The 13,958-nt window shown below is 53.5% G+C and overlaps 1 protein-coding gene across 2 annotated transcripts; it reads right to left on the bottom strand.

Moving 5' to 3' along the window:
- Positions 1–852: 852 nt before the first annotated feature.
- On the bottom strand, positions 853–9,844 carry TRIM50 (tripartite motif containing 50). 2 transcript variants are annotated; one of them, XM_032872448.1, is made up of 6 exons: positions 9,424–9,844; positions 5,341–5,436; positions 3,533–3,763; positions 3,421–3,443; positions 2,291–2,415; positions 853–1,674 (listed from the first exon to the last, which is right to left on the bottom strand). In XM_032872448.1, exons 1-6 carry the CDS (start codon positions 9,820–9,822, stop codon positions 1,085–1,087), a joined length of 1,464 nt encoding a protein of 487 aa, XP_032728339.1. In that variant the 5' UTR covers positions 9,823–9,844; the 3' UTR covers positions 853–1,084. The 2 variants fall into 2 exon arrangements, with proteins under 2 accessions (XP_032728339.1, XP_032728340.1); XM_032872449.1 differs by having other exon boundaries at positions 3,421–3,440.
- Positions 9,845–13,958: the final 4,114 nt, after the last annotated feature.

Below are 13,958 nucleotides of genomic sequence, written 5' to 3'. Positions count from 1 at the left end.
GACTTCCCGTGGCTGAGAAGCCTGTTCCAGAAGCAGTTAAGCGGTTTTACGATGGGTCTACAGCTCTACCGGAGGGAGGCGGCACAGGAAGTTTCACACTTCTCAGAGCCTGGAAGGCGACCTCTGCTGACGGTCCCCCATGGGATGAAGTCAGTGCCTCCCAAACCTCCCATCCTCCGAGGTTCCCAGAGGATCACTCAGGCTGCAGGTCCGGCCTCCGCCTGTGTGGCCCACGGGGGTAAGTGCCAGGGCCCAAGGACAGAGCGGTTCCCCAGGGAAGTCGCCCAGCAGCTCCACAGAGCTCTAAAGCACCAGGTCTCAGATGACTCAGCCCAGCGGAGCTGGAGGACTCTTCCAACTTCCAGATTCTTGGGTGAGAACTCCGCTGTCCCAGCTTGGGTCTGGAGTGGGCACCATCAGCTGCGGCCGTGAACAGATGGGGGCTCTGGGCCGGCTCCCATGTGCCCAGCAGCTTTCGGGATAGGCCACACCCCCCAGGACCCTACTTGCTTCTGCCCTGAAGTGTTATTTCCCTCTCAACTAATGGAGAGGGGAGAGGGAGATCAGCAGAGATATTTGAAGACAGCAGTAACGGGGTGACTGACGTGACCAACCACAGACCAGCTGGCCCAGGGTAGAGGGGACTTCCGGCTAACCAGAGGCTGGAGCTGATTTTCAAGACCTGAGCATAAACTAGTATGTGCGCAGAGCACTTAATATTTGCAAACCATTTCAAGAGAAAAAGAGGGTCACAATATCCTTAAGTTCACGATGACAAAGAGAAATGAGATGTGGGAATGTTTCCACCTTCTGTTGAAAGAGCACTGAGCAGAAGGCGTGGTTAGGAGGGACCGAGGGAAGCCGATCTTAACCCACAGACGCCACGGCCTGGTTCTGTTGGTTAGTAAGCAGGTGAATAATCCGGCAAAAAGGTTAATAAATATGCCCCTGGCTGACAAGAAAGGAATTGGGGTCCTTTTCTTCTTATCATGAGATGTTTCCAGGAACAACAGGCAGGAAGACTTTTCCAAACAGTGAAGAATGTCGTCCCGGCTGGCTGAACCCAGCAGACCCACCAGCAGCCCTACAGCTTGGTGGGCTGCGGGGGGCTGAGGTGGGCAGGCCCGCTGGGCGGGGACAGCACCATCGGGAGGGTGTTGCTGCCCCTTTCGTGCCAGCACGTGTCCAGGATGGGGTAGAGCTTGCCCTGGAAGTCAGCCTGGAACGTGTAGAGCAGCCGCAGGTCGTCGGGGCGGTCAGCATCGAAGAAGGTGAGCTCCCCTCGTTCGTAGTGCAAGTAGACGCCGATGCGGTGCGGGTGGCCGGCCACAGGCAGGGGCACCCGGGGGCAGCCGAAGGCCTCATACACGCGGCCCTCCTTCAGGCCGATGAGCCACACGCCGTTCTCCGGGGACTTGCTCAGCTTGCCCTTGCGACTGGCCGTGCCCTTGATGACCCCCAGGCGCCAGTCGCTCTTGTTGCCCACCACGACCTCCCAGTAGTGGCGGCCCCAGGAGAAGCCCCGGCTGGCCAGGACGCACGTACTGTAGTCAAAGCGCTCCGGCTGGCTGGCCCGCCGCTGGGCCAGGAGGCCGCACTGCACCACCGTGTTGCCCTTGGATAGTTCCAGGAGGGGGTGGGCGGTGGCAGGGTCTAGCCTGAGGGACTCCGGGGCTGAGAAAGATCAAAGAAGCATTCTCAAGCTACACAGAAGGCGGCATATGCCACCACAAAGAAGTCTGACCGGAGGCCCCGAGCTCCTCAGGGGAGGAACTGCAATGCCCCCCCCCCGCCGGTGTCTGAGCGCACTTCTAGGAAGGGGCCAGGCACAGAAGACGCAACCCTAAGGATGTCTGCTGAGCGCATGAACAATTCCTGAAGGGTGGGAGAAATGGACTGCTGTGAGGAAAAGGGCGTGCACCAGGGGCGCCTGAGTGGCTCAGTCCATTAAGTGTCCCACTCCTGATTTCGGCTCAGGTCATGGTCTCAGGGTGTGAGATCAAGCCCCATGTCAGGCTCCACGCTCAGCAGGGCGTCTGCTCGGGATTCTCGCTCTCCCTCTACCCCTCCCCCAACTTGAGAGCTTGCCCTTTAATAAAATCTTTAATTTTTTTTTTTTAATTACACAACTTGTCTTTAGCCAGTAAGAGTTGGAGCTGAGCTTGATCCCGGCATTTCTGGTGGAACCCCAAAGCCAAGCTCTCACCACTAACCCGTGCAAAGACCCTTCCAGTCTTCCGCGCGCCCCCTGCAGGGCAGTCCTCAGCAGAGAGAAGGGACGGAGCCTCACCTGGCAGAACCTTCCGGAAGAGCCTCTTCCACACGGTCAGCTTGATGTCAGCCTGGTGGAGGCCTGGCTTGAAGGAGATGGGGCTGAAGGCGCCCTCCAGAGGCCGGGCCTGCTGGAGCTCTGCTCTGAGGGGGACAGTTCACGATGGCGGAGCTGCACGCCAGCCCCTCCCCTTCGCCTTACCCAAGTCCAACAAGCCAGTCGCAGCTTAGCAGACTGTGCACTCGAGATGCCGGTCATTTCCTCCCCTCCACCCCGCCCTGAGCGCCTGCCCCCTTACCGGAGGGAGAAACACTACATCAGGGCCCGTGGGCCCAAGACCAGGAGCATCCCCTGGGGGCTTGCTAGAAATGCAAACTTCTCAGGTCCCACCCCAGAGCTGCTGAATCAGAAAGTGACGCCTGGAGCCCTCCAGGTGGTCCTGACGCACACTAACATTTGAGGACCGCTGCCCTACCTTCCCTACACCGCGCAACCCTGGTCCCTAGCCACAGCTGGAGCGCACACCTGCTCCCAACCAGCTTCACCGTCCGTTCATTTACACCAACGTTCCTGACCCACCTTAAGACTGAAGGGCATTTGAAAAACCACGGAGACTCTCACAATCAGGGCCCGAGGAAGGCCAAGAACTGAATGGTTGTTCATTTCTCGGGACCGGAACATGGGTTCAATCCCTTCCCAGGAGCCATGGTTCGGGATTGGTGGCCCTCCTCCCGGCTCTCGCCTCTCCCATTCGTTGCCCGTTCTGCCCCGCGGCACACGTTTTATCCCAGCCCCACACCCTGCTTCACCTTTTCACGTGACCCTTCCCCCCCCCTGCTTGCCTGGCCAGCACCTGTCCCCTGCCCCAAGCCTGTCCCCCTGGGCGTCAGCTCTGCCAATTCCCCCCACCCGCAACCCCAGTCACCTTGTCCTGTTATTTCTGTAGCTTGTGTGGGCTTCTATGGCTTTAGGTACCCACAGCGATGCAACCACAGTTCGCCATCTGCTGCCCATTGGTCTTTGAGAGCCTTGAAGGCAGGGTTCCCTGGGCTCAGGACAGAGCCCTAGGTGGGCAGTTGCCGCCAAGGCCCCGGTACGCAGAGAGGAGCCACCAGATCCAAGCTGAGAGCTCCCTCCGAGGTTATTACCTGGAGGCCACGGAGTGATACTTCTGGAAGACAAGACAGAAGGGTTACGGCATTGGGGAAGCCCTTGGGACCTGCGGGCCTCGGCGTGGGGGACATTCCCTTGTCCACTCACCCGGATGAACTCGTGGTGACTCTCATTACTGAACTGCTCCAGGACGCGCTCGGCCTGGACCAGCCGCTCCTGAGTGCCCCGGGCCTGCTCTAGCTGCATGTCCAGGGAGGCCACGAGGCCGCGGGTATGACCTTCCAACCCCTCCAGGCATCGGGCCTTCTCCTCATCCACCAGGTGGTGCAGCTCCTGGAACTCGCGCCGAATCACCCAGCTGAAGATATCCGATTCATTCTGGGATGAGGAGGAGCTGGTCAAAGCTGGAGCCTCCGCCAGAACCGCCCGGCTATGGCTGGCATCGGTGTCCCTAGGCCAGGGCAGCTGAGGCCTTCCTGGGCCTCCAACTGGAGCTCCTTCTCAGAGTGGAGCTGCAGGGCTCACTCCTGCCCCGTGTTCGCACTGTGCCTGGGCCCCCCATGTGTGGCCGGGGGAGGGCAACAGAGGCAGGGGTGAGGCTGGCCCCGGCTCCCCTTTCAAACACACTGGCTCTGCTCACATCGGCCTTAACTACTGCACGTGCAAAGCAGTTTAGCTTCAGTACAGGATCCACAACTGAAAAAAGTCCGCGAGGTTCTGGGACAGCAGACTTTAGACAGTCGGATTCTGTGTGAGACCCTGAGTTCAGCCTCCACTGGGCACCTCTGAGGTGGGGCGGTTAACCGAGAAGACTCAGGGGACACTGGCCTTCTGCTCCTGTTTCACAACTGCCAGAAGAGCTGGGGCTCCACACGCCCCTGGACTGTGTGGATGGAACTTTCTGGGATTTGTCCTGCAAAGCTGGCCACCACCCGCCAACCTGCGCTTACGCCCAGGCGGGAAGAAGAATGTTGTTTGTGAGACTCCTGCACAAGTGACCTTGGGAGCCTGATTAGTGGACATTAGCTGGCTGTCGGGTCAGAAGTGGCCCTTCTGGTCTGGACACAAGAGCTGTAAATCCTGCCTTACATCCCCTCCAGCACCAGGCTGGGCTGGGCCCCTGGAACGGAATCCGGGAGAAGCGGCAAGCGCACGGAGCATGCAGAGACGTAAGCACACAGGAATGCAGCTTGCTCCAAAGCGCACATTGGTGAAAAAACGTTTAACTTCAGTTGCCCTATAAATACAGCCCTTACGGGTATGGTCAGATGGAAATCTCACCCGCCCGCGGGTAGGATGCTCGGCCTAGGCCGCTCTATTGGGACTCCAGCCTGGCTGTCTCCACGGGGCCTCCCCAGCAAATGAGGCTGGATGTTTTAAGCACCCAGTGTAACTCTGTCTGATTCTCCTTTACTGATTACTATGCCCTCATCAATGTGCAATTTCCCTTTTCTTCTTTCTGTTTCTACTAGATTTTTATACTCTCAATAAAGTGCCTTTTCTCTTTCAAAACTGAGAGCGTAGCTGCCGTGAATCTTTTTCAGAACACTTCCCAGCCCCAGTGTGCCTGTCACTCAGGAAAAGCAGAAAGCCACCAAGCCTTTCCACACCTCTGCTCCAAGGTACTGGGCGGGCACCACGCACACCATCAAGGTCAAACAGACACTGAGGGCATGAGGGTCATGCCCACACTTCAAGCTGTTTACCTCTGGGACTTAGGTTCTGTGTTATCTCATTCCCAAGGACACGAGGGACACGGCCAACTTGGATGGAGTCCTAACAACTGAGCTCATTCCCCTGAGGGGACTTGCCCTTTTCCCCACTCTGCCCTGGAAGGCTTTGAATCCCGGCTTTGCACTAAAGCATGGATTTCTGTGAAGAACGATGAAAACTGAGCTCCGCAGGAGAGGGAAGGCAGCCAGCCCCCGGGAAGGGTGCGGGGAAAGGGCACTCACGACAATGCGGGTCCGGTTGTTGCCCAGCTTGGCAATATGCTCATCCACCTTCTTCTGCTCCTGCTTCAGGTTGGAGATGAGAGCCGCCAGCTCCTCCTGCAGGCGACGCACCGTGGCCTGGTGAGCGGCCCCCCTTCAGCTTCTCAGCTCTTTGGGGCCAGCCCCGGCTTCACCCTTCCAGGGAGCATGCCGATGGCCGTAGGCACTCCCAGTGGAACCAGGGAAAGAGCTACCCAAGCACTCTTGACTCCAAAACAAGTTAGGATTATTCAAGAATATTCTACACTGAGGGCAGGGATTACCCAGACAGAAAAGGATCTCCAGATCATCCCTCCTCAGGACACAGCGACGGACGCTAAACACCATCCACCTGGAAGGCACCACACAGCATCCAAGAGGGGCGATGACCCGTCTGAAGCTGACGCTCCCTAAAGGGAATGCTGGCCATTGGGTACCCACCAACCCAACTCCTGGTCACCTGGAGGTCTACAGTCAATGGGCATTTGATCAAGACAACACCAAAAGTTGGCCCCAAGGAAGGCCAGTCATGCATACAGTTGCCCAGCTTGTACCTGGGGATTCTCCACGCCCTATAAAGACCTGAATCCTTCCCTAGCAGACTTGGGCCCTGCCTGGATTTGGGGCCTCCCCGGGCTAAAGGAAACTCACTTCTTCTGGGCTTCCCTGGCCTCAAATCTAACAGTCTTAAGGGTTCGACCAGGACCACCCAGACCCCCATTCAGCTGCACTACTTAAAGGGAACCCTGCTGGTCTGTGCCCATGGAACATACGCGGTCTCTGGCTTAGATAGTTCCAAGCAGAAATCAGCAGCAAGAAGGGTGCCTGGCTGGCTGAGTTGGAAGAACATGTGACTCGATCTCTTGGTTGTGAGTCCAAGCCCCACAATGGGTGCAGACATTATTTAAAAATAGAGAGAGAGAGGGAGGGAGAGAGAGAGGAAGGGGAAGGGAGGGATAGACGGACAAACCAGCTACAAAATCCTTTCAGGAAAGGAGCTGAATAAAGAATAAACCCAGGGGACACCTGAGAGGCTCAGTGGGTTGAGCCTCTGCCTTCAGCTCAGGTCATGATCTCAGGGTCCTGGGATCGAGCCCCGCATCGGGCTCCCTGCTCAGTGGGGAGCCTGCTTTCCCCTCTCCCTCTGCCGCTCCCCCTGCTTGTGGGCTCCTGCTCTCTGTCAAATAAATAAATAAAATCTTTAAAAAAGAAAAAAGAAGAATGCCAGTGTAGGGTAAATGGACCCAGGGTCTTGCTCTGGATAATGAGGCATCAGATCTCACAGCAACCCAGGGATAGAATTCCAGTGGTAATTCTCCTGAGGCACAGAGAGATGAGATTAGTTCTTTTTGTCTTTGCCCATCAAACTGGGTCACCAGGAGAAGAAACAGAATCATACAAATAAACCACCTCAAGATCTCAATCAACAGGAGGAAAACAGGAACGTAGGAAAGGGATCCAATACAGGAACACGATTTTGTTGCATCACAGAAGTCTCAGGATCACAAACACCCACATCTAAAACCAGGACCCAAGCAGTCCCAGGCTCCAAGCCAGAAATGATGAAGCTACTGTGTGTTTCTCTCCTCCCTGGGCTAGTAAGACACGGGCTCCGTGTCACTGCCCTGCAATTTGGCTTCCGCCTCTCACACTCCACTAAAACTACTCTTGCCAAGATAAGCAATCCTTCCTGCTAAATCTAACAGGCTCTTTCCAGTCCTCAGCAGGCATTTCACACAAGTGATCCTGTTCTCATTAAAATGCTCTGTTCTGATTTCCAGGAACCTAGATTTAGCCACGTTCCTACTCTCTCTGTTGATTCTTTCTGTCCCTTTTGGGGTGCTCTACTTACCTGAATCTTTTTTTTTTTTAATAAAGATTTTATTTATTTATTTATTTGATAGACAGAGATCACAAGTAGGCAGAGAGGCAGGCAGAGAGAGAGGAGGAAGCTCCCTGTGGAGCAGAGAGCCCGATGTGGGGCTCGATCCCAGGACCCTGGGATCATGACCTGAGCTGAAGGCAGAGGCTTTAACCCACTGAGCCACCCAGGCGCCCCTACTTACCTGAATCTTAAACCCATCTTCTGTGTCTTCCCTATCACCTGCAGGCTCTTCTGGTGGGTCGTCTCCCCTCCTGCGGCTTCTATCACCGCCCATATCTCATTACTCCTAGTCTCCTACCCATCCCCAGCCTCACTCTCCAGTCCACTCTCTGGCAGAGTGCTCCGACCACATCCCAACTCTGCTTAAAACCCTCCAGTGTCACCCCCAGCCAGGATGGTCCTCTGAATAAACTGCAAATCCCTTCACATGTCACACAAGCCTTACCATGACCTGGCTTCCACGTACCCAACTCTCCCCTGAGCTCAAAGGAACAACTTACCATTTCTTAAACACCCCTCCCTCTTGATCTCTTGCAGGGCTGTCCTTACACAGGAAATGCTTTCCTCCCCTTTTTTTCCTTTGCTTCAGGTCTTGGTTTAGCGGTCTGCTTCCTCCAGGAAACCTTCCCTGACCACCTGAGACCATGCAGGAGCTACATTCGAGACGGTCTCCCCATCGCCTGTCCTTAACCCTGACAGTAGCACCTGACACATGCTATTCTCTGCCAGACTCCCAGGCTGTGAGCTCCCCCAGGGTGGGCCAAACCTCTTGCCCATTATTGTACCACGGGCTCTAGCACAACACTGAGCACACATTAGATGCCACGTAAACCTCTATGGGCAAGAGAGGCTGCTGGACGGCCACGCTGGCTGTGCGTGTTTCATACTTGTCTTCCAGGACTGGAGAAGCATACAGAGGCTCTCCCAGGGCACTCAGCCAGGAACCCCTGGCACTCTGCCTTCAGATCGCCAGGCTCTTTCTTTTTTCTGCCCCATCACCTGTATTTTGTCATTCCTGACCTTGACTCTCCCTCCCTCCCACTGTGCCAGATGCCCTCTAGCAACTCACTTCCAAGAATCCTTCCTGCCCTCCTTTGATCTGCTGGCAGTGGAAAGAAAACTAGCCACAGTTTGAATCCACACTCTGCCACTGACAAGCTGTATGACCTTACCTTCTCTGAGCCGGTTTCCTCATTTGTAACGTACAATGATACCTCCACCCCCTTCATAAATCTTAAATCAACGTATTTACCTAAGACGGCATCATCATCATCATTCATCTTAAATGAGGACCTGCTGGATCTGAGGCGAAAGTCCACAAGGACAGGAATCCACTCATCTTCAAATATGCTTTAAGCTTTTACTACATGCTAGGCATGGCAGTAGGCATGAAAATACCTGAGGAGGGGCGCCTGAGTGGCTCAGTTAGGCAGCTGCCTTCTGCTCAGATCATGATCCCAGGGTCCTGGGTTCAAGCCCCACATTGAGATCCTTCCTGCTCAGCAGGAAGCCTGCTTCTCCCTCTCCCACTCCTCCTACTTGTGTTCCCCCTCTCACTGTGTCTCTGTCAAATAAATAAATAAAATCTTTTTTAAAAAAAGAAAAAAGGGGCACCTGAGTGGCTCAGTGGGTTAAAGCCTCTGCCTTCAGCTCGGGCCATGGTCCCAGGGTCCTGGGATCAAGGCCCGCATCAGGCTCTCCACTCAGTGGGGAGCCTGCTTCCTCCTCTCTCTCTGCCTGCCTCTCTGCCTACTTGTGATCTCTGTCTAATAAATTTTTTAAAATCTTAAAAAAAAAAAAAAGGAAGAAAGAGAAAGAAAAAACCCAAGGAAACAAAACAAAGCACTTGCCCTCATGTGTCTTCTGGGGAGCACTCAAAATATGAATGAGAGCTACCAGGAAAAACCGAGCAAGGGAAGGGGCTAGCACTTGACAGGGGACTATCATGCAGGCCAGGAGTCCCCAGCACCTGGAGACTGGAGCAGCTGCTCAGAACATGATGGATGGATGGATGTTCTATGAATTCTGCTGCAGCAGAGGGCTGGAGGGAACTGGCATCTTGGCCCGGGAACTTTCTGTGCCAGGCAATGGTTCCAGAGAGGGCAGGAGCTGGACTCAGTGTGTCCCTGTACCACCAGCACCTGCCGCCCTCCCTCGCTCACAGCAGTCTCACTACCCACCTTCATGCGGCTGTAGACTGTGGAGACGGGTGTGACACGGTGATGCTGGTGGGAGCCCAGCAGGCCACAGAGGCCACAGATGAGCTCCTGGTCCCTCTCACAGAAGAGGCTGAGCGGGTTCCGGTGGTGCTCACAGACCTTGGGCTCTGGGTCCCCAGGGAACTGTAAGGCTTCAATCACCCGTGCCAGGGACACGTTGGGCGGGGGGCTGCTGCTATCCACCTCCTGTCGGCACACTGGGCAGCGGAGCTCTGAGTCCAGGTGGCGGGACAGGGACACCAGGCAGCCCTTGCAGTAGGAGTGGCCACACGGCAGCATCATGGGCTCCTTGAAGACCTCCAGGCAGATGGGGCACTGAAGGCGGTCCTCCAGCGCAGGCACACTCACCTGCCCCGCCATCCACCGTACCCGGCTAGAAGAGAGGGCAACTTTCTCAAGCCTGCTCCCTCTACCCCCTGAGCCCCATCTCCAGGCAAGTTCCCCTGGAAATTAGACTGCCACAGGCACTCCAGTCCTGGATTCCAAACCCCTATGACTGGGTCTGTTTTCTGTCTCTAAAGCAAAGGGCTTAATTAGGGGAAACTCACTTGGAAATATAGGATTCTACATTTTCCACCCAGATTTGGAGGTAAACACAAAAAGGGCGGTCTTCAAGGTCATTTGGAGTGTACCAACAACATGCCCTCCAGCTACACAGACCCAGAAATGGACAGCAAAAGCAAGCCAAGGTCCTTCCCACATTCTAGATCAGTTCTCAAACTGGAGAGCAGCTGTTGGAGGTGCAGTTAAAAGAGACCCCTGAGTCGCCCCTTCACATATTTCCAGTGAGCCCCAGAAATCTGCATTTATAACAAACACCCCCCTCCAGGTCATTCTAAAGCAGAGACTGCGGTCTTAGCCACACTGTTCTGGAGAACCTGAGACCCTGTGAAAGCGGACTGGCACTGAGAGGAGCGTCAAGACAGAAGCCGGCAGCAGACCTAGGGAGAGCCCCCACAATGAACTACCTGCTTTCTCAGAATCTGTGGAGATGTCCCCCAGATCTGCTCGGTTTGTTTCTTCTTGTCCGGATGGGGCAGAAGCACTAAGAGTTGTAGGAACTGGAGCTGAACACCTGCTCCACCCTGAGTCTCTGCTCCTTTCCTCCCCACCTTTCCCAGCAACACCCCTGCGTCCTCAAGGTCACTCAGAATCAGGTGGACGCCGGGCCACATCACGGGACTTGGGAAGCAGCGTCCTTTCGGCCAGCAACGCTGATAATTCCAACATGCAGGTGCTCACCTTGGCCACGGTTTGAGGAAGGGGGGAGACTGAGTGGGCCCCCAGCCACACCTTACAGACCCCAAACAGGAATGGACTCATGCTTTGACACAATTCTTTCTGAATCCGTTTTTGAGGGTATTTTTATACACTTTTTGAGACGGAAGCTCTATAAAGGGCGCAAATCTTAACCACATGCTTGATGTACACATTACAATGTGTACTCACCCTCAACATCAACATACAAATGCTTCCAGCACCCACAAGGCACTCTATGTGCTCCCCAGTCAGAACCCAGGATAGCTACTAAACTGATTCTTATCATCACAGATTGGCGTAGCCTGGTTTTGAATTTCAAATAAACAGAATTACCCAGTATGTGCTTCCTTTACTCACTTCCTTTGTTCAATATTACTGAATTACCAACTTTTTGTATAAAGTCTTTCAAAGATTTAGAAATTTGATGACATTTCTCTAAATAGTCAGTAAATATTATAGCCTTAACATACTATGCAAAGCATGGGACTGTGGTAAAAATCATTGATTGGGAAAAAGGGTGGGAGTGGGTCTCTCGGAGCATTAAGAAACAAGAACTCTGGGACGCCTGGGTGGTTCACTCAATTAAAGCCCCGGCCTTCGGCTAAGGTCATGATCCCAGCGTCCTGGGATCGAGTCCCACATAGGACTCCTTTATGAGCAGGGAACCAGCTTCTCCCGGTGCCTGCTGTTCTTCCCGCCTGTATATTCTCTCTCTCTGACAAATAAACAAACAAATAAATAAAATCTTAAGGAAAAAAAAAAAAAAGAAAAAGAAACAAAAGCCCTAAGGGTGCCTACATGGCTCATTCGGTTAAGCCTCTGACTCTTAGTTTTGAGTCAGATCATGATCTCATGGGTCCTGGGATCAAGCCCTGCGTCAGGCTCACATTCAGCAGGGAGTCTGCCTGGGGAGTCTCCCCCTCTGCTCCTCCCCACACTCGTATGCACGCTCTTTAAAAATAAATCTTGTTTTTATTTTTTGTAAAGATTTTATTTGTCAGAGAGAGAGAGAGCGAGCACAAGCAAGGGTAATGGCAGGCAGAGGGAGAAGCAGGCTCCCCGCTGAGCAAGAAGCCCAGTGCAGGACACAGTCTCTGGACCCTGGGATCATGACCTGATGAAGGAAGACACTTAACTGACTAAGCCACCCAAACATCTCAATAAATCAATCTTTAAAAAGAAAGTGGGGCGCCTGGGTGGCTCAGTAGGTTGAGCCTCTGCCTTCGGCTCGGGTCGTCGTCTCGGGGTCCTGGGACTGAGCCCTGCATCTGGCTCTCTGCTCGGCAGGGAGCCTGCTTCCCCCATCTACCTGCCTCTCTGCCTACTTGTGATCTCTGTCAGATGAATGAATAAAATCTTTAAAAAAAAAAAAAGAAAAGAAAGAGGAGCACATGGGTGGCTCAGTTGTCTTTAAGCGTCTTCAGCTCAGGTCATGATCGCAGGGACTTAGGATTGAGCCCCATGTCAAGCCCAGGGGTGGGGCCTACTTCTTCCTCTACATGTGCCCCTCTGCCCATATCATGTGCATGCAAGCTCTCTTTTTCTCTCTTAAATAAATAAAATATGAAATCTTAAAAAAAAAGAACAGTTTAGATGAATAAAATGGAAGGAAGGAAGAAGAGCTCTAGACCTGCAGGAACAACCCCCATAGGCCTAAGCATTCCTGTCTGCCCGCGGGGGCAGTCTCTAGTCCATGACAAGCAAGTCCAAGGTCCGGCACAAGCATCTAGAAAGCTGATTTATTAATTTAACAGATATTTATTGAGCACCTATTGTGTACCAAGCACCAAGCTGAGCACTAGGGAGACATCAGAGAACAAGACCAATGAGGTTTCTGTCCTTTCAGAATCTGTAATATTACGGTAGTAAGAGTGAAACAGGATCACAAATAAGACAACATCATAGTATCAGATGCTAGGCAGGAAGTAAACGGTGCAGTGAACAAAAAGGGCAGGAGGTAACGGGTTGAGAGACGCTTAGAAAGGGGCAGGGCAGTGTCTTTGAGGATGGATGGTTGACCTGAGGCCTGAAGGATTCAAAGATGCCAGCTACTGAGAAGACCACAGGAGGACAGACCAGGCAATGGGCAGCAAATGCAAAGCCTCCGAGGCTAGAAAGAGTTCAGTATGTATAAGCTACACTAGAGAGGAGACCTGAGTAGCTGGACCGTAGCGAGAGGGAACGCGAGGAGAGGTCAGCAGGGTGGCCAGAGAGGGCCCCACAGAAGAGGGCGAAGGTTTAGATTTAATTTCAAGGGCGGGGCACCTGGGTGGCTCAGTCAGTTAACTGACTCTCCATCTCAGCTCAGGCCTTGATCTCAGGGTCATGAATTTGAGCCCTGTGTTGAGGCCCAGAGTGAAGCCTACTTAAATGAAAATAATAATAATAGTAATCATAAATGTCAAGGGCAGTGGGAGCCACTGGAGGACTTTAAAGCAAGGGAATATCACCTGACTTGTATTTTTAAACCACCACTCTGGCCACTGCGTGGATACACAGTAGCTTTAGCACCTGGGTGGGTAGACAGTGAAGACTAATACATAAAACTTTGATCAAGGTGAAACAGTAGGTGGGAAGATCTAGAGTAAGACACCTGAGGACATCCAGGTGGAGCAACTGACGAGCCCTGGTCTGAAGACCTCGGCAAGCAGAATCACCTGGAGTGCTTGTGAAAACACAAGCTTCTGACTTCTCGCCAGTTCCTGATTCAGGAGCACAGGGTGGGCTCAAGAATTTGCATTTGTCGGGGCGCCTGGGTGGCTCAGTGGGTTAAAGCCTCTGCCTTCGGCTCAGGTCATGATCCCAGGATCCTGGGATCGAGCCCCCATCGGGCTCTCTGCGCCGCAGGGAGCCTGCTTCCTCCCCTCTCTCTCTCTCTGCCTGCCTCTCTGCCTGCTTGTGATCTCTCTCTCTGTCAAATAAATAAAATCTTTAAAAAAAAAAAAAAAGAATTTGCATTTGTAACAAGTTTCCTGACAACCCTGGTACTGTCTGGGAACTACACTTTAAGAACCAATGAAAAGGGCAACTGGGCACAGGAGCCCTGTGCTCTGGCGCTCGGGGGAGGCTCTAGGCTGGGCCGGTATATGCTACCTGTTTAAGTACATCACATACTTAAACTTGTGGGAATAGCTAGGGTCTCTCTGGGATTAAGAACAGAGAAGGGCAAGCTTCTGAGAACAGAGCCCAGAGATGCGTAGATAGATGAGGAAGAAGAGCGTGGATTGAAAAGATAC

Source organism: Lontra canadensis, unplaced genomic scaffold (assembly GCF_010015895.1).
Source record: "Lontra canadensis isolate GAN:19392208 unplaced genomic scaffold, GSC_riverotter_1.0 scaffold45, whole genome shotgun sequence".
NCBI classification, from domain to species: Eukaryota; Metazoa; Chordata; class Mammalia; order Carnivora; family Mustelidae; genus Lontra; species Lontra canadensis.
This window is presented reverse-complemented; position numbering and strand designations above follow the sequence as displayed.